The sequence below is a fragment of the Triturus cristatus genome, chromosome 5_1 (assembly GCF_964204655.1).
Source record: "Triturus cristatus chromosome 5_1, aTriCri1.1, whole genome shotgun sequence".
Lineage (NCBI taxonomy): Eukaryota > Metazoa > Chordata > Amphibia > Caudata > Salamandridae > Triturus > Triturus cristatus.
The window spans coordinates 44,439,997-44,461,117 of NC_140587.1; the positions used below are offsets into that span (position 1 = coordinate 44,439,997).

At 51.5% G+C, this 21,121-nt stretch overlaps 1 protein-coding gene across 4 annotated transcripts in view; it reads right to left on the bottom strand.

Moving 5' to 3' along the window:
- Positions 1 to 21,121, bottom strand: part of LOC146830122 (casein kinase II subunit alpha-like) — a 235,296-nt gene that overhangs the window by 19,243 nt on the left and 194,932 nt on the right. For all 4 annotated transcript variants that reach the window (XM_085604348.1, XM_085604346.1, XM_085604349.1 and 1 more), the window contains 2 exons: positions 7,438 to 7,548; positions 6,211 to 6,312 (listed from right to left, as the gene is read on the bottom strand). In XM_085604348.1, coding sequence (XP_085460474.1) covers positions 6,211 to 6,312; positions 7,438 to 7,548 — 213 coding nt within the window. The remainder of the gene's footprint in view (positions 1 to 6,210; positions 6,313 to 7,437; positions 7,549 to 21,121) is intronic.

Sequence of the window (21,121 nt, forward strand, 5' to 3'; positions counted from 1 at the left end):
GAAGTAACATATCAGATTAGAAGATCACAGAATACCAAAAGAAGAGATAAGAATATCATGGGGTACAACAGAGGAGAGGCTACACCACATGGAGTAACGAGATGAGAAGACAATGGGGTGGACACTACATGGAGTTACAAGAGATGGGAAGAACACTGGGTACAAAAGAGGAGAGGTGACATTATACCGAGTAACATAAGAAGAATATGGGGTACAACAGGGGAGAGGTGACACTGTTTGGCGTAACTAGAAAAGAGATGAGAAAATCATGTGGTACAACAGAGAGGAGAGGTGACACTCCATGGAGTAACCAAAGATGACTACCATAGGGTACAAGGCGACAATACATGGAGAAACAAGAGAAGAGTTCAGAATACCATGGGGTATAACATGAGAGAGGTGGGAGCAAATGGAAGAAACAAGAGAGGAGATGAGACTATCACAGGGTACAACTTGAGAGAGGTGACATTACACAGAGTAACAAGAGAAGACAAGACCACGTAGAATAACAGGGAAGACAACACCATACGGATTAAGAAGAGAAGATAGGATACAACAGGTGAGAAGTGACACTACACAGAGCAGAGCAACAAGCGAAGGCATGAGAAGACTATAGGGTACAACAGGACAGAGGTGACACTATATGGCAAAACTAGAAAAGAGCAGATCACCAGGAATAACAGGGGAGATGTGTGTAGGAAACGGACTCTATATACACGACACCAAAATGAGGTATAGTGTGTATAGAGTCCCGGTGACCCCAGAGGTAGGCAGAGGTTAAAGTTAGATAGAACCTTACTCTCTATTTGTGGTAGAGTGGTCGAGCAGTAAGGCAGTATCAGAGGACACTGTTCAGCATTTGATGTACACACTCAGTCAGCAAATGAATTCACACATTCAAGAAATGAACTCTAGGCCAATTGTTTCTGTATAAAAAATATACAGTTTTATTTTTAGAACCAAGCAAGCCTGGCACAGGTAAGAATTAAATACTTTACAGAGTTAAATTGCTGAATTTTAAACAGTTTGAAAATGCAATAGGAATTGTACTTTGTTTGATTTACAGGGGCATGCAGTAGGTTGCAGTACGTAGCAAATACAGTACATTGAAATGAATAGGCTTTTTCAGTAAATTACAGGTAAGTTACTTTTTACGTAACTTTTCTAACTCATAGCTGGATACCTAGATTCAGCACAGGCACATTTCTTGCAAACCGAGAAGAAAATAAGTTTTGGTTATTTGTGCGATATTTAAAGAATATTTTTAGATTTCAAAACTCCACACTAAAAAACTTTTCAGAAGAAAATTGTCAATGTTCTCCTATGGAGGAAAAACAGGTTATCGGTTCAAAGGGGAGTTAAGGTTCTGGGGGTAGACTTGGGGTTCCCCCAGGGTCAGTGATGCACTCTTGTTACACCCTCAGCGGCACTAAGGCGGCCGGGTGCAGAGTGTTGAGGCCCAATGTTATCCAACCGAGGATAGGGGCCCTCCGGTTGGTGGCTGCTGGCAAGCAGGCCACGGGGTTGTGGAGGCAAAGTTCCTGGACTTTAGCTCAGGGCAAATAGGGAAACAAAGTAACACCAAAAGGTGCACCCTCAGGGGCACTAGGGTATCCGGGTGCAGGGTGCTGTTTCGAGGTTGGGTGCCCTGTTTTCAATCGAGACACTCCGATCGAAAGAAACATTGCAGGCTCGGGGACGATGACCTTCTGGGTGCGACCACCACTTTGAGGGGTAAGTTGGGATGTTTTGGGTTGGCTTGGCACCATTGGTTGTGACACATAAGGCCGTGGGGCGTCGGGTGCAGGGGTGTCTTTTGGTGTTGAAAAAGTCTTAACCACTCTTGGTCGCGGTAGAGGGGGTCCTCTGTATTGAGGCTGCAGGCGTCATCTGGGGTCTTGAGGTTGGTCTGGGATCTCCGGGTCTTGGGTCACAATCGCCGGGGTGACATCCTCGAGGTGTTTTTCCACTCGAGCTCAGGCCGGGTTCAGCAGGACAGAATGGACTGGATTTGCGGTCTCCGGCTGCTGCCAGAGGTTGCAGTTTTAACACATCTGGTGTTCATGTGAGAAGCAGTATTTGGAAGTGAAGGCAGTCAGGCAGGTCCTTCGGGGTTTTTGAGGTTGCTGGCTGCAGGACACACCGGGGTTTCGCAGGAGCAGGTTCGAGGGGAGACAGGCCTGTAGGGCTGGGGCCAAGTCAGTGGGCTTCATCCTCTTGTTAGCTCTGCATGGCTCTTCGGTCCTTCTTATCGCTTCTGGATCTGAGGAAGCAAGGTCAAAGGTGCCCCTTAAATACTAGAGTTAGGGGTGTTACAAGTAGGTAGAGGGCAGGGACCAATGGGTCCCTTCCCTGGGGTGGGTACACCCAGTATTGTGCCACCCTCAGTGGGAGGGGGCATGAGCCTGTCCCCGGTTTGTTGGGTCCCCCCATCCTCAAGATGTCAGGGAATCCGAGTTGTGCTTCACCTCACCTCCCCCACCGGAGGGGTGGAGTTGGCAGAGGTGGGCACAACTCTCTCCCTCACTTGTTTTTCCCGTCGGTTCTCCCGCCCAAGTGAGGGCAGAACCAGTGTGGACCAGTTGCTGAAAGCAGCAAGTGGTCTGAGGAAGCTCACAAAGGCGGCATGACTTTGAAGCTTCCCCTTCGTGAACCCTGCCCATCCTGGGGAAGGAGACTTAGCACCTCATCCCAGGATGTGCGTTGTTTCAGGCCCCCGAGAGCAGAAGGCTCTCGACCCAGGGGTCCAGAAACATGTCTGGTGATGGCAGCCTAAGCAGCCACTCAGTCGGGTCACTAGAGGTGGGTTAGTTTTATGGGGGCATCTCTGAGATGCCCTCTGTGTGCATTTTTCATTAAATCCCACACTGGTATCAGTGTGGGTTTAATGTACTGAGAAGTTTGATAACAAACTTCTCAGCTTTCAGTGTAGCCATTATGGTGCTGTGGAGTTCGTAATGACAAACTCCCAGCACCATATACTCTTAATGGCAGCACTGCACTTACAAGGTCTAAGAATGAACTTAGACACTGTAGGGGTACAGGGCTCATGCACCTGTACCCTCACCACTGGTATAGTGCACCCAACTAGAGGGGTGACTGATCTATGCCAGGGCAGTGGGTTGTAGGCATGGTACACAGGGATGTGTGCCACGTCAACTCTTCACTTTGTTCTGCCCCAAAATATGCAGCCTGCAAAGGCAGTGTGTGAGTGTCAGGGTACAGGACCTCTAAGGGTGGCACAATAAGTGCTGCAGCCCTTACAGGCCTTCTCTGGTCACTGTGCCCTGGGTACCTGTGGTACAATTTACCAGGGGCTGACCTGTGGCCAGAGATACCAATTGGGTTTAGTTTTGGGGAAAGAACACAGGCCCTGGGACCCTGATTGGCAGGGACCCAGGGCACACCAAGTAAAAGTGCATCAGTAGTCTGGCAAAAAGCGTGGGGGGGGGGGGCGGGGTTACTGCAACAGAAACTCACTTTCCTACACAAGCCCCCCCCCCAAACACCCCAGCCCAAAGGCCAGGAGACTCTACAAGGTGACGCTACAAGGAGTAACAAGAGAAGAGCTACGAGGAACAACAGGGAACAACATGGGAGATGTGGCATTACATGCAACAACAAGAGAAGAGACAAGAGGACCACCAGGTACAGCACAGGAGAGGTGACAGAACATGGACTAACGCAAGAAAAGATGGTAAGACGATAGGGAATAACAGGGAGGATGTGAGACTACATGGAGTAACGAGAGAAGAGTTCAGAGGAACACAGGGTACAACACAGGAGAGGTGATATTACATGGCATAACAAAAGAAGAGACAGGAGGACTGCAGGGTACAAGACAGGAGATGTGACAGTACATGAGGTACAAGAGAAGGGACACGAGGATCAAAGGTTACAACCCAATACATGGAGTAAGAAGAGAGCAGACAAGAGCGCCACGGAGTGCAACATGGGAGAGGTGAAACTTCACGTATTAACAGGAGAAAGCATGGTAAAACTACAGGGAATGACAGGGTAGAGGTAACACTACATGGAAGAGATCAGAGGACCACAGGGTACAACACAAGAGAGGTGACAGTACATGGAGTGAGAAGAGACAAGAGGGCCACAGGGTACAACACGGGAGAGGTGACCGTACATGGAGTAACAAGAGAACTGACAAAAGGACTGAGAGTAACAAGGGAAAAGATAAGAGGAACAAGAGAGCAAGGGAGAGGTGATATTACATGAGTAACAAGATAAGAGGCACACAGGGTACAACACGGGAGAGGTAATAGTACATGGATTAACAGGAGAAAAGACTGCAAGACTATAGGAAATAACAGGGGAGAGGCGACAGTACAGGAGTAGATAAGATAACATTGTCTCACACCGGTCTTCATTTAGAAAGGGTAAAAAGACGAAGGAAAGATTCCCAGATCTGGACTACGGAAACGCACTCTACGCAGGAGCCCCGGCCAAACTCCTGAATCGGCTTCAACTCATCCAGAACGCCTCTGCACGCCTGATCCTCGACATCCCTCGCCGCAGCCACATCACACCCCACCTGAGAAACCTGCACTGGCTCCCTGTCAACAAGAGGATAACCTTCAAACTCCTCACCCACGCGGCACTCCACAACACCGGACCAACGTACCTCAACAGCCGACTCAGCCTCTACACCCCCATCCGCCAGCTCCGCTCCGCAGACCGCACCCTCGCTACCGTCCCCCGCATCCGAAGAGTGACCGCCGGCGGCAGATCATTCTCCCACCTCGCCGCCAAGACATGGAACACCCTCCCCATTCGCCTGCAGCAGACCGAAGACCTTCTGACCTTCAGAAGACTCCTCAAGACATGGCTTTTCGAACAGTAGCAGCTCCCCCCCTTCCCTAGCGCTCTGAGACCCTCGCGGGTATGTAATGTGCTTTACAAATGCCATGATTGATTGATCTGTACTGCTACGGCCCTGCGCCCAGGCTCATACATCGTGAGACCCTTTTACCATGTTTGGGGACTGAGAGAGGACCACAGAAGTCGTTGCAGGAATCAGGAAAATAAATTAAACTCTGCAAGTAATGCCACTTTGTAAAGAGGATTCTGAAACCTCATGTATATACTGACATATATGATGTTTGTGATCATGTATCAAGATGCTGCGATGGACAATGTGTCTTTACTCCTAAATCCGGTTTGGCTTCCTTCTCACTAATTAGATGTCGAAGAACACTCCAGATCTGGGGAAGGAGGTCTATTGGAATATCTTTGTCAGCACAAGTCCTGTTGAATGCACAGGATTGGCAACAAGCTTTGGGGGAGGGGTGGAAATCACACAGTGGCTACAGATATGAAAGAATGGGACTTGTTACTACGTGAAGAATTAAACTGGTGTGCAAAAGATGCTGACAATGTTTGAGCAGTGACAAAAGAAAGTATGTGTGGCTTTAAATAAGGTAGTAGGATTAATCATAATTAACACGAACAGTAACAGCTGCCTTGCAAGCCCCACAAGGCAATAAGGAGTAGAGCTGGAGGGATCATAGGAATAGGTTTTGATGCTCAATCTGGGTTCTCCAAAATCCCCTATGGTAATTGAGCTCAGAAGCCGGAGAGACCAGCTTTAGATGAGCTAGGAGACTTTAGAGTGGGGAAGTCTTGGTATTAGGCTTGTCAAATGATGGAGCCATTGAGTTAACCGTCTGATTGGCACATGCTGCATACATGACTCATTGAAGCAGAGACAACAGGTGCTCGAAGGCCCTTTGCCATCACCAGTGGACTAACTAGCCAAGATAAGCAGCGCACAAAGGGATCACAGACCACAGGGGATCCGTACTCCATTCTTCTGAAGGAGTGATGAAACCACAAAGAGCACAAAGGACAGCCTCAGCTGGGTCCAGGATGCTAGAGATTGCCACAGGGCGCGCAGGATCCCTCCCAAGAATGGACAGCGACTGAGATGGACGGTCAGTATGCCATACAGAAGCTCCTGTGCATGGACAGCTGCCAAGTGTGCCCCCAGTACAGCTACAGAAGCAGAGAGACTACATTTAGTAATGTGCATTTTACAGCTGTTAGTGCTCATTCAGCGGCGCAGGCAAAGCAGGACAACCTGTCTGGAACCCAAAGTGATCTGGAACAAGCAGTGCATGCAACAAAGACTCATGAAAGTGCGGGGCGCACTCAAAATGAGGACCAACCGAGCGATGGAAGCTTCCTGAGTCTTACCTGGTCGTAGTTATCGTGTCCGTGGAAGAAGGGCTCCTTCCTGAAGATCATACTTGCCAACATGCAGCCTAAACTCCACATGTCTAAACTGTAGTCGTACATCTGTAACAAGAGCGAGAGGAGAGCGGTCATTGCTGGGTCCATCTGGGACAACTCCAGGGGCCTCCTAGCCTTAAAGATGAGCACAAACCACTTCTGGACACCAACAAATGACAAGCAAATCTGGGGGGGTTAAAAAATCAAGCTCACACACTGTCGACAAGAGAAAGACCAGGTTCTGTGATCTCCTAACCCTAAGAAACAGAACTCTCTGCAGTGGACATGGCCACCGGTGCAGGATCCTAGTAATCGTGATAAGAGGCGTAAGGGCTCACGATCACAAAACACAGAGATGGTGGGAGTGTGTCCAACTGTGGGAGCTGCCAAGCACCCCAGGGGCAAACATACATCAGCGACCAGGGACTATCCCTAGGTCATGCCTGTTCTCAGTCTGTGCAGCTCTAACTCATCACATTCTCTGAAGAGGAACTTTTATACCTATGTTCTACCACCAATTTGGACAGCATTTATTTGCAGATATAATGGATCATCCAAGAAGTAGAAAGTGGAAATATGTCCCAGGCCAAGGCTGCATCTTGTGTGAGAGTTCAACCACCATGTCAGAGCACTCACACTGGTCTCTGGCACTCACAGGGGGGCCTCTGTGTCTAGCAGAGCTGTGCAGGCCGTTCCTTCTCCAGTTCTTCAGTTTGGGAGTCCCTTTCTAACTGAATATGCCCTGGGTTTTCGGTCACCTCAGACCTCGCGCTCCTGTGAGTGTTTAACCACAGAGAGGAGTTTTCCACTGGTGTGAAGATTCAGATCATGGAAGGAAATGGTAGGACAGTGAATGGGGCAACCTCCTGCCAAGGGGTAAACGAGTTGTTGGACTGATGGCGAAGGCCATGCAGCTGGCTCTTGATCAGACTGATGATCAGGAAGGGACACCTAGTAGTCAAGGGATGAGGCGTGGCTCCCCCACCTGTGCAGATGTCTTGTGCGTTGTGCCCCAGGGTTAAGAACCACGGATGATCTCCAGCCACTGCCAAGAGATTCCTTTTCCTGAACTCTGTACTCTAGAAACTGAAGGGGATCCACAGCCCTACTAAAGTCAGCTTTGTGGATCCTTTTCACGAGTGCAGCGCATGGAAGGACTACGCGTGAGAGCAGCGCTCGCGCACTTCTTACCTGATAATCTACCAATAGTTCAGGTCCTTTGAAATATCGAGACGCTACTCGCACATTGTACTCCTGCCCAGGGTGGTAGAACTCCGCCAAGCCCCAGTCTATGAGACGAAGCTAGAGTAGAGAGAAAGAACAAGAGAAACCAGGAAATCATCATTTTCAAGCAATAGCAGGGTCACCACAGCAGAGGGTCACAAGAGCACTTTAGTCTGCTTGAATTCACAGCAGGCTGAAGGGACCTTCCGGCCATAAACACAACACGGGGTGGCCGGGATCATTTGATTCGCTGTGAGTGCAGGCGCCGGGTCTGAGGGCACCCTCCATCCATCCAACTTAAGAGCAGTGCCAGGTCGGGGGCACCCTCTACCCAACCTAAGTGTAGTACATGGTCAAGTGGCACCCTCTACCCTTTGTACAGCACAGAGTCAGGATGACACGCTCTAACCATCGTTCGTATAGAATAAGGTTAGGAGGATACACATTACAGGGTGAAGAGAAAGTAATTTATCCATCGCGGCGTGTACAGTAACCTCTAGCCCCTATAAGTGCATTACAAGGTCAGATTGGAAACTTCCACTCATCACAAGTGCACTTGAGGTCAGACCACCTTCTGTTTACCTTAAGCACAGAGACTGGAGGGAACCTTCTATCCCTCATAGGACCTGCACAGTGCTGGTGGGCACCTTGTACATCATGAATACAGTAGGAGATAGGGTCATGAATACAGCACAAGGTCGAGAGAGCACCTCTAACCTCATGACCGCAGCACGAGGTAGGGAGGACACCTCTAACCTCATGAACACAGCACGAGGATGAGAAGGCACCTCTAACCTCATGAACGCAGCACGAGGTTGAAAGTGCACCTACTAACCTCATGAGCGCAGCAGTAGGTCCAAAGGGCACCTCTAACCTCATGAACGCAGCACGAGGTTGAAAGGGCACCTACTAACCTCATGAACGCAGCATAAGGTCGAGAGGGCACCTCTAACCTCATGAACGCAGCACGAGGTCGAGAGCGCACCTCTGACCTCATGAATACAACACGAGGTCAAGAGGGCTCCTCTAGACATCATTCTATCATTTATCCAGCAGTGCCACATCACTTAGAGGTGCCAGCATTTAATCAAAGATCAGCTGCCCAGCCTAGCACCTGGTCCTGGCTATTGGACATGCTTGGTGGGATGCAGCTCCTTGACTAAGCATGGCATCAGACGAAATAGTCTCCGACATTACCAGGGTCAGTGGACAGGATGGGACTGACTGGAGGAAGCGTGGTAGGCAGAGGCCAGAACAACCAAATACAGATAAGCCAGCCAGCCCACCATCTCCTGCTGAAGACACTGCAGCGACCATGAAAGGCATCCACTCAGGGGCCCCCACGGACCCCTGCCCCCCACACATCTTCCACAGAGCCGTCCCTGCCATCGCACGGGAACTAAGACGCACCATCAACTCCACCTTCGAAACCAGTATTTTCCACGACGACTTGAAACAAAGTCAGGCTACTCAAGAAGCCCTCAGCAGATCCTACGACCTCTAGAAATACCGACCCATCACCCTCCTCCCCTTCACAGCCAAAGTCACCGAGAAGACCGTCAACGCCCAACTAACGAAATTCATCGAAGAAAACTCCTTCCTCGACCCCTCCCAATGCGGATTTCGCAGCAACCACAGCCCTGAGACCACTCTACTCGCCACTAATGACTACATCTGCACCCTCATCGACCAAAACCACATCGCAATCCTGATCCTACTCTACCTCTCAGCAGCCTTCGAAACCATCTCCCACCACACACTCACCGCCAGACTCCATGACGCCGGCATACATGGTACCGCTCGACTGGCTCCACTCCTTTTTTACCGGCAGAACCCAAAGAATCAGACTTCCACCCTTCCTCTCCGAACCCACAGACTGATGAGTGCAGAACCAGTCTGCCAGGAGTCTGGAGGAGCCTGGGATGAGAATGCACAGCACTGGGGCATCCCTCTGGAGCCAGCAGTACTACATTAAAGCGTAGCTGCAAGTGCATTAGCTATATTTGCCTCTCTGGGGGCCAAGCCCAGCACTCTTGCTTTTCCTTTCCCAAGCTGCTGCTGCTGTTGGTTTGGATCCCATATACTCTACACCAGGTGCAAGGAGCAGCTTAGATGTCACTGAAGGATATGTGGGGTGGTCTTGTGTACGTCAGCGTAAGACCACCATGAACAGTACAACTTTGCGTTGTTTAAATAATTCAGATTAACTCCGCTAACCTCTGCATCTCAAAACATTTTATTAAAAAAATGGACCTACATTTTATACAGAGTTCATCATCCAAACTCCATTTACAGCTACAACAAAAAGCAATCTTAATTTAATAGCTAGGACACATTTTTGTTCCTACATCTGAATACTCTGAAATAAGCCATTGGGTGCTCAAATGAAAGCTTTCACGACTTTTAGCTCCCCCAGTCAGCACATCTCGGAGAGATAGTATGCAGTAGATGTGTGGCGTGCTCCCCGTCATACCACCCATGCACTGATAACTGCATGAACCATGCAAGGCTGGTGAGTGCAGAATAGATGGCATCTCTGGAGCATGCACAAGGTGCACATACATGTTATCCAGTGTAAACAGAATGCCAAGTGCATGTAATTTACTGTAAACTAACATGCACATCCTAGCACTGGGGCACATGCACGTTAATTACTGTAAACTAACAAGGGCACCTCAGCAGAGAAGTACAAGCATGTCATGCGTATTGTTAAATAACAAGGCCATGCTAGCAGAGGGGAACAAGCATGTCACACCTACTGCTAAAGAATAAGTTGCTTTCCTTAGTTAACAATATCTGTAAGAGACATAGGTTAGTTATAGATTCCTTACCTTAGAATTACCCCCAGGCGTCAGACTGAATCTGGAGAATTTTTTCTTAGCAGTACCCCAGCACGTCGGTAGGTGGCGTCAGTCGACTCCACGTCAGTCGATGGCGTCCTGGTCGCCGGGATGAAGTCACAGGTGTCTACTTAGACGCCGCCCCAGACGTACAAGACACTGACCATTGGTGCTCTAAACTAGGGCCCTGCAATGGAGTCCCTGACCCTAGAAGTCAGTTTGCAGAGTGGGGAGGATGGGTGGGGCAGTAAGGAATCTATAACTAACATATGACTCTTACATATACATTGTTACCGAAGATGAGTAACTTGTTCATCTGAAAGAGACAGTTCTAGATTCCTTACCTTAGAATAGATACGCCAGCAATACCAACCCCGGAGGAGGGTCTGCAAACTAAGTTCACATCAGAAAGTCCTGGAGGACAGAACGGACAAAATGGCCATCCCTCCGGACTTGGCAGTCCAGGCAGTAATGTCTGGTAAACGTGTGCAAGGATGCCCATTTGGCTGCCTGACAGATGTCAAGGAGTGGAACTCCATGAACAAGAGCAGTAGTGGCAGCCGTAGCTCTGGTAGAATGAGCAAGGAGCCTCACTGGAGGTTCCTTTTTCGCCAAAGCGTAGCAGATTTCTATACAAAGGACAACCCATCTAGAGATGGTCTGCCTTTGAACGGACTGACCTTTCTTGGCACCGACATAGCCAACAAAGAGTTGATCATCCACCCAGAAATCTCTTGTGCGATCAAGGTAGAAAGATAGTGCACGCTTGGGGTCTAGACAGTCTCACTTCCTCTTTGGAAGGGTGTGGAGGTGGGAAGAATGTGGGCAAAGTAATGGTTTGACCAATGTGAAAGGGAGTTACCACTTTGGGAAGGAATGAAGGCCTTGTCCTAAGCACTACTTTGTCCGGATGCACAGAGAAGAAAGGAAGCTTATAAGAAAGAGCTTGGAGCTCACTCTGCGAGCAGAGGTGATGACAACAAGGAAATGGTCTTCAGATTGAGGAGCCTGAGAGGACTGAGATGAAGAGGTTCGAAGGGAGTGCACATAAGATATGTTAAGACCAGATTTGAGGCCCACTGGGGCATTACAAAAGGAGAAGGAGGAAAGAGAGGAGTAATGCCCTTGGGGAATCTCTGTACAATAGGGGACTTGAACAAATATCAAGGAGCTCTTCGACATCGTGCAGGAACTCTCCAACCCCAGCTCCAACACCAACGACATCCCGCCGCTGCAAGCCCTGTGCGACTTCCTCGCCACCTTCTTCCACTGCAAGATAGCAGACATCCACGACAGCTTCAACACTCGGACAGCAACACAACAGACCCTCCGCACACCATCGACCACGACCCCCTGCTAGCCTGGGCCAGCGTGAGCGTCGATGACACCATCAAGACCATGAGCACAATCCACTCCGGCTCTCCGTCAGACCCATTCCCGCACCAAGTATTCAACAAAGCAAGCAGCTCCATCGCACCCCACCTGCGCAACGTCACCAACCTCTCCCTCGAGACCGTGACCTTCTCAGAGAGCTGGAAACACGCCGAGATAAACGCCCTACTCAAAAAACCTAAAGGCACACCCAAGAGACCGTGAGAACTTCCGGCCCATCTCTCTGCTCCCCTTCCCGGCCAAGGTCATCGAGAAAATCATCAATAGACAGCTAACCCGATACCTCAAAGAAAACAGAATCCTGGACCCTTCCCAGTCAGGGTTCCGCAGCAACCACAGCACCGAGACTGCCCTTATCGTCGCCACCGACATCAGGACCCTTCTGGACAACGGTGAGACCGCAGCACTCATCCTCCTAGACCTCTCCGCCGCCTTCGACACAGTCTGCCACCGCACACTACGCGCACACCTCAGCGCCGCTGGGTTCCGAGACAAGGCTCTGGAATGGACCACCTACTTCCTCTCCGGCAGAACCCAGAGCGTCCGCCTTCCCCCATTCCGTTCCAAAGCCTCCGAGATCATCTACGGCGTACACCAGGGATCCTCCTCTGCCCGACACTGTTCAACATTTACATGGCCTGCTCGCACACATCGCCCGACAGCACGACCTCAACATAATCTCCTACGCAGACAACACTCAACTGATCCTCTCCCTCACCAAGGACCCCATCACCCCCAAAGCCAACCTCCACGAAGGAATGAAGGCCGTCGCTGACGGGACAAAGATCAGCCGCCTGAAGCTGAACTCTGACAAGATGGAGGTCCTCATCCTCGGCTCCAACCCCTCAGCCTGGGACAACTCCTGGTGGCCGACGGCACTGGGGGCCGCCCCGTCACACACCGACCACCCACGCAACCTGGGAATCATCCTCGACTCAACGCTCTCAATGACCAAGAAAGTCAACGTCGTCTCCTCCTCCTGCTTCAACACCCTCCACATGCTCCGCAAGATCTACAGATAGATCCCGACAGATACAAGAAAGACAGTGACCCAGGCCCTCGTCAGCAGCAGACTAGACTACGGAAACGCCGTCTACGCGGGAGCCCCGACCAAGCTCATCAAACAACTACAACGCATCCAAAACGCCTCGGCGCGACTGATCCTCGACGTACAACGGCACGGCCAAATCACCCCCCACTTGAGAAACCTGCACTGGCTCCCCATCAACAAGAGGATATCCTTCAAGCTCCTCATCCTCGCACACAAAGCACTCCACAAGACCGGCCCAGCATACCTCAACAGACGGCTCTCCTTCTACATCCCCAACCGCCATCTACGCTCCGCCGACCTCTCACTCACCACCGTCCCGCGCATTCGAAGAACAACCACCGGCGGGAGATCCTTCTGCCACCTCGCCGCCAAGACATGGAACACCCTCCCACTGAGCCAACGACAGACCCAAGACCTGCTGACTCTCAGGAGGGTACTCAAGACCTGGCTGTTCGATCAGTAGCGCCCCCCCCCCTATCCCCAGCGCCTTGAGACCCTCGAGGGTATGTAGTGCACTTTACAAATGATTGATTGATCTGGAAGCCGAAGAAAAGCAGAGATGGCTGAAAGATAGCCCTTAAGAGTGCTTAGGGCAGAACCCGGCTGGGCCAAAGAAAGTATGTACAATAGGATCTCTGAATGAGTGGCAGAAAGTGGAGCCACAGCCTTTGCTGTGCACCATGCAACAAGCTTATTCCATCTACAGGCATATACCATCTTAGTGGAGGGACACCTGGCTGCCAAGATGACGTTACAGACTTCGGAGGACGGTCAAAAGCTGTCAACTATCGCCGCTCAATCTCCACGGAGGCTGGACAGGTTCGGGTGAAGAACCCTAACCTGCTGCTGCGACAGAAGATCCTTCCGAAGAGGCAGTCTGATCAGAGGATCGATGGCCATGCTCAGGAGCTCTGGGTACCCGACTCTTCGTACCCAGTTCAGAGCCACAAAAATAACTTGAGCCGGTTGCGCTTGATCTTCAGCACTTTGGGCAGAAGTAGTATGGGCAGAAAGGCCTACAGGAGGCCGCAGTTCCACTCGCGACAAAAAGTGTCGCAGAGCGAGAACTGCCTTGGAAATTCCAATGCGCAGAATTGCTGACATTGCGCGTTCTCTTTGGTGGCAAACAGACCTAACCAAGACACTGCCCACCGCTGAAAGAGACCTTGCACCACCTCAGAGTGAAGACGCCATTTGTGATCCAACAGGCACCAGCGGCTGAGTTAGTCCGCCTTTGAGTTCAGGGAACCTGCCAGGTGTTGAACCACCAGGGTCAAGCCCTGATGTTCCAGCCATGTCCAGAGACAAAGAGCCTCTTGACGTAGGGTCCACGACCCCACCCCACCCTGCTTGTTGCAGTGCCACATAGCGGTGGTGTCGTCTGTGAACACCTGCACCACTTTCCCTTTGAGAGGGGGGGAAGGAAAGTCTTCAGTGCCAGACGAATCGCCCTGAGCTCCAGTAGACCGATATGGAGCCCAGACTCTGCTGGAGACCAGACACCTCTGCTCTTCACCTCTCCCAGATGGCCACCCCATCCCAGGAGTGATGCATCTGTCACCACCGTGAGGTTTGGTTGGGGAAGGGAGAGGGATCTGCCTCTGACCCAAGCATGAGTCATTAGCCACCACTGCAGTTGTTGAGCAGTCCCTACCAAGATCTGGATGTAGTCGGAAAGATTCCCCTGATGCTGCGCCCACTGGACCTTTAGGTCCCACTGCAGAGCCAGCATATGCCATCTGGCATAATCCACAAGTAGGATGCAGGAGGCCATAAGGCCCAGCAGCCTCAGAGTCATTGTCACCGAAATCCGGAATAGAGGCTGAAACATCGGTATCATAGCCCGAATATCCCGGACTCGCTGCTCAGGAAGATGGGCCCGAAACTGCACAGTGTCCAGAATCGCTTCGATGAAGGGGAGAGTTTGAGGGGGGCAGATGTGACTTTGGCACATCGATAGCGAACCCAAGTGAGTACAGGAGGTCCGCCATAGTCTGGAGGTGGGAGACGATAGCCTGGGACGAGCCCGGATTCAACAGCCAGTCGTCGTGATAGGGGAAGACTGGAACCCCAAATCTGCGCAGATGAGCTGCAACCACCGCCATCACTTTCGTGAACGCCTGAGAGGCGTTGCTATGGCGAAAGGGGAGCACGGTGAACTGAAAATGCTCGTGGCCTACTGTGAACCACAGCTAGCGCCTGTGGGCCGGCAGAACGGGGATGTAAAAGGAATATGCTACTTACCAGTATGCATCTGTTCTTGGCATGTAGAGCTGCAGATCCACACACTAGCATAGTAGATCGCCATATGGTGTTGGGCTCAGATGCTTGCACGTTGTTGTTGTCTTGGAAGAAGTCTTTGTGGTCACGAGATAGGTGACTCCTCCCTTGGACGATAGTGCGCATGGGCATCAACTCCATCGTTAGATGTTTTTTTTCTGCCATTGGGTTCGTATGCAACTTTTCTGCTCCGGTTGGAAACCTCAATTCCAAGCTTCTCGAAGCGCAAAAATTACAGAAAAACCATCGAATCACCTTCATCTTCGACATCGATTTCATCGGCTCGATTCCGGACGTCGACGCGGACCGCTGGGCCTATCCACACCGTAAGGCCTACGGCTCATGGAAAGGACGCCTTTCAAAAAATGCCCCCAGTGTGGAGCAAAATTGCCACACAGTGACCATCACAAGGTCTGCAACCTGTGCCTATCACCTGAACACGACGAGGCCAGCTGTGCAGCCTGTGCATCCTTTCGATCCAAAAAGACCATTCGAGATCGAAGGGCTGGAAGACACATCATGGCACAGAGACCAGCTCCGGAACCAGAGGACATCTTTGATGAAGGCCCCGATGTCCAAGAAGAAGATTCCGAGGATCTTGAAATCATCTCCGAGGCAGAGAACTCAGACAACCTCATCACTCCTGGGCAACGTGTGAGTACTACTGCCCCTGCTCCAACCCCTCCAAAACTAAAGGCAGTGGTCAAGACTTCGCCTATTGGCCCCAATTGAGACCGAAAACATCCTTCAGAAGCCCCGCCTCCGGGCTCGGCTCAGAAGAAAAAAAGACAAGCCTTCCGGTAGCTCAGGACCGAGCAAACCGCATGTCATTGTCCCACCGGCACCTTCGGCACCGAAGCCAAAAGAACACTCTGCGTCGAAATCGGCTCCGACGCCTTCCACCTCCAAATCGGCCCCGAAAACGCCAAGGCCCATAGATAAGCCGGCGTTGAAGGTTCCCAAGCCTAAAGATCCAGCTTCGGCGCCGAAACCAACATCCTCGGCACCGAAACAAACAGCTAAGGACTCTGATACACCTCCTAAAGCCAAAACCTATACGGATCGACCACAACCTCGCTCGAAACCGAAAAAAATCGACACCGAAAACTGTTACTGAGGAACAAGAACTTTTTCACCCAGATCCCATCGATCCAAGGCAGAAAAAGATTTATATCAACCCAAAAACTGGACAGGTCACGGCTGTGCCATGTAAGAAACGAAAACTGGACACACCATTTGCTCCAGTGGTCTCGTGACCACGAAGACTTCTTCCAAGACAACAACGTGCAAGCATCCGAGCCCAATACCACATGGTAATATGCTAGTGTGTGATCTGCAGCTCATATGCCGCGAACATAGGTGTTCTGGTGCCCAAGAAGGCCTTTGTCCTTCTTGGGCACCAGAAAGTAGCAGGAATAGCAACCACGACCTACTTCTGGCGCAGGAACCCTCTTGATGGCTCCCCTGGCCAAGAGAGCCAAAAATTCCTGGCAGAGAAGTGCCAAATGATCCTTCAAGATGCGATCAAAAACGGCGACATGGAGGGGGGGTAGTCTCGAAGGGGAGGGAGTAGCCCCTTTGGACTATTTGCAAAACCCACCTGTCTGACGTGATAATCTCCCAGTGTGGGAGGTGATGGCGAATCCTGCCACCCACTGACTTCTGATGGCCCTGGAAGGTCAGACCAGGAAGGTTTGGAGGCTGCTGCAGGGGTGGGAAGGGTGGACTGGCCCACCCCCTGCCCCCAGACCCACGTCTCTGGATCCCACATCCGCAGCCACGCTGAGACTGGGTAGCTTGCATGAACCGGTGTCTGGGCTGGAAGTGTTGGGGTGCCCCTTCCGTAGCCACAAAAGGGACGCAAAGCAGACTGAGGTGGACGGGTCATAGCTCCAGAATCCTTAAAGCGCTCCAGTGCCGAGTGGGCCTTGTCACCAAAAAGGCGATGGGTAAAGGGCATGTCCTGCAGGGTTGCCTGGACATCCCCCGAAAAGCCAGACGTCTTCAAACAGGCTTAGCGCCAAAGGGCTACCAACGTGGCAATTGTTCTGCCCAGTAAGTCAGTGGTATCCAGTCTACAGCAGATCGGGAATTTGGTAGCGTCTCTCCCATCCGCTACTGCTTGGGAGAGGATGGCCCGGGCCTCCTCCGGCCACTGAGGCAGCACGTGCACGACCGTATCACAGACAGTAAGGATCGGCCCAAGAGGCTTGCGATATTCACGGACCGCAATGCCAAGCTGGAGAAAGAGAACATACGCTTCCCAAGATGATCCAGCCTCTTGGATTCTCTATCTGGGGGAGCAGAAGGGAATTCGCACTTAGATGAAGAGACTAGGACCACCAAGCTCTCTGGGGAAGGTTGAGTGAGGAAAACTGGGTCGCCTGGACACGGGCGGTTGTCCTTGTCCACAGGAGCCCCTGTGCTGGGCTTGGATCAAGTGCCCAGAAGGACGTCAGTGAGGGCTTCGTTGAACGGCAAAAGGGGCTCAGATGAAGTCTCCGCCAGTTGAAACACCTCCGTCAGGAGATTAGTCCTGACTGCCACCAAAGAGCTGCAGGCCCAGGTCCTCAGCTGCCCTTCTCACCACCACAGCATAGGATGCTCCCTCCTCCGTAGCTACGGTAGGGGGAGAAAGCATGCCACGGTCAGGAGAAGTGTCCAGACCACTGGCGACACCCAGGTCTTCCCTCCAGTCCGGCTCTTCTAGCTGGTCTGCTAAAGGGTCAGAAGACCCCTCCCAGTCCTCATCACCACCTTCAGGATGATAGGGAACACCTGCGATGAACAAGAGAACAAAAGTACCCTCCGGTGTTGGATTGAACGTCGATCCGGCTCAGTGTCCATCTCGGGGATGGGGATAGCGTCAGCCGGGGCACGTCTGGCGCCGGGAGCGTTGTCACCGGGAAAGGTAGAGTAAAGTCGACCAGCTTCGATATGGATCCAGGCCTGGATCCATGCGGGCCATACTGGGCTGGAGCTGCCGGCATCATAGGCCCAGGGGCCCCAACCGGCTCCCCAGGGCCCAAAGGCAAAGACGGGTTGCCCAAAGATGGAGTGGAGAGCTTAGTAAAATGCACGAAGCTGGGCAGGGGACGCTCCCACTCCCGAAAAGGTTGGGAGGCGTGGAGTCGTGAATCAGGCGCCGAAGACGGAGCCTTAGAGCGACGATGCTCCAGGTCCCGCGTTGCGTCAGCCGACGTTCGGGGTGAAGGTGAAGAGCGACTGTGCTTTTTCCCCTTCTTGCGCTTCGACTTACCCAAAGAGTGCGTAGACTTGGACGAGGTGTGATGGCCTTGCGACCTGTCTCGAAACCTTCACCTCGAGCGAGACTGGGAGAGAAGGAGAGGTGACTGCCAGGCCTCCAAAAGCTTTCGGGACGCTTCCGCAAAGACTTGGGATATATGGCCCGGCAGTAGGAGCACTACTTCGGGTCGTGGTCGCGCTCCAAGCACCTGAGGCACACGAGGTGAAGATCCGTCACGGACATCAGTTTGTGACAGGAGTCATACATTTTAAGCTAGTCCGACGATGGGAAATCCCTCGCACACTAGGAGTCGAAGACACGAAAAAGATGTCGACAAAAGTTGAAAAACAGTTAGTCAAAAAATGACTAAGGGGTAAACTCTCTCCGGATCGGCGCTAGGGTGGCACGGAAAAAGAAAACTGATGTCAGCGTGCAGGGGCGGTGTCTAAGTAGACACCGCGACTTCATCCCTGCGACCACGACACCGACGACAGACGCAGATCAACTGACGCCACCTACCGATGCGAAGGGGTAATACTATGAAAAAAATCTAAAAAGAGACTAATCTAGCCACAAAATCCTTACCTTATAATTTCCCAGGTATCAGGCTGGATCCGGAAGGTTTTTGCTCAAGCAATACACTTACGTGCCGGTAGGTAGCATCGGTCGGCTCCCTGTGATATTGTCCGCGCCGGAAGTGTCAGATTCCGCTATATAGGCGCCACCTCGGCACAATGACGTCAGTTACTTTTCACGACTTTCCACACCAAGAGCTCGGAGCCATGAGCAATGAAGTGCGCTGACACTGGGGTATTTAGAACAACTAGGGGCCTGAAAGGAAACAGCCCGACCCTAAAAACCTGCCTGCAGTGCGGGGAGGAGGGTGGGTAGGTAAGGAATCTGAGGCTAGATTAGGTCTCGACTGGATAAGTCGTTTCTGAGACATCTAGCTACAGATTCTTCTCCTTAAATAGAAACCCAAGCAATACCATCTGCGGAGGACGGACTGCAGACAAGTTTAGACCAGGAAGTCCTGCAGGACAGAGCGTCCGAAAAGGCTGCCCCGTTAGACATGACTGTCCAGGCAGTAGTGCTTGGTAAACGTGTGCAGGGATGCCCAAATTGCTGCCTGACAAATGCCGAGGACTGGAACTCCAAGTTGCAATGCCGTGGTAGCAGCCTTAGTTCTGGTGGAATGGGCCTTTAAGCCTCAAGGAGGCTGCTTTTTGGGCAGAGTGTAGAAAAGTTTGATGCAGAGGACAGCCCATCGTTAGAGTTCTCTTCTGCACTGCACAACCTTTCTTTGATTCAACGTACCTCACGAAGAGTTGGTCGTCCACCCAAAACTTCTTTGTGCGGTCAAGGTAGAACGGCAACGCGCTTTTTGGGCCCAGAAGGTAGAGTCGCTCCTCTTCTTTTGAGGTATGTGGAGGAGCATAGGAAGTGGCAAGGTGACCGACTTCCCCACGTGGAATGGCCTGAGTGCGAAGCACCAACTTATCAGGGAAGATGGCCTGGTAAGGAGGCTTGGATGACTCAGCTTGCAATACGCTCATCCTCCTGGCAGAAATTATGGCCACTAGAAACACTTTTGATGGTAAGCAGCTGGAGGGGGCAATTTTGCAGGGGTTCAACCGGAGCACACATCAAGAAAATGAGAACCAAATTAAGGTCCCACTGAGGCACGATAAAAGCCCCTTAAGAAATCCATTTACAATATCTGATTTAAATAAAGAGGGTTGGTCTGGCAGCCTCAAAAAGGCAGACAGGGCTGAAAGATACCATTTGAGAGTGTCCAGACCAGAGCCCTGCTCGGCAAGGGTCAAAATAAAGAGAAGGACTTGGGAAAGGGAAGCAGAAAGAGGATCAGTAGATCTTTCTGTACGATATTTTTCAAATTTGTGCCACCAGCAGGTATATACTGTCTTGGTAGAGGGAGTCGTTGCTGCCAAAATACCATTACAGACTACGGGAGGAAGGTCGAATGCTATCAACTGGCACCGCTCAATCTCCACGCAAGGCGGCGTACAGTTGATAGGTTCGGGTGGAGGACAGTCCCCTGCTGATGCAACAGAAGATCCTCCTGAAGGGGCAGCCTGATCAGAGGATCGATCCTCAGCTGGAAAAGCAGCGGATAACAGACTCTCCATACCCAGTCTGGAGTCACAAGAATAACTTGTGCCCGGGCGCTCCCGATCTTCTTGAGCTTTCTGCACAGGAGTGGTACTGGTGAAAAGGCGTACAGCAGGCTTGAGCTCTACTCAAGACGGAAAGCGTCGCCGAGCGAGTGCTACCTTGGAAACGCCAGTGCGCAAAACTGCTGACATTGCGTGTTTTTGGTGGAGGCGAACAGATCTAACTAACGGTCTCCCTACTGTTGAAAGAGACCTTACACCACCTCCAGATGAAGATACCATTTGTGATCCACTACGCATCGATGACGGAGTTTGTCTGCCCTGGTGTACAGACAACCTAACAAAGGATCCACAACCCCACTTGAACCATCTTTCCCTTTATTGAAGGAAGAAAGGCTTAAAATGCCAAGCAAATCGCTCGGAGCGCCAATAAGTTGATGTGGAGTCCGGATTCCGCGGGGACCAGAGTCCTCTGAGCTCCACCTCTCGCAGGTGGTCGCCCTATCCCATGAGTGACGCACCTGTCACTACTGTGTGGTCTGGTTGGGAAAGTGAGAGTGGTCTGCTTCTGACCCAATCATGGTTGGTCAGCCACCACTGCAGGTCCTGTGCAGTTCTCTATGAGATCTGGATCATGTTGGAGAGATTCCCCTGATGCTGCTCCCACTGGAACTTTAAGTCCCACTACAGAGCCTGCATGTGTCAC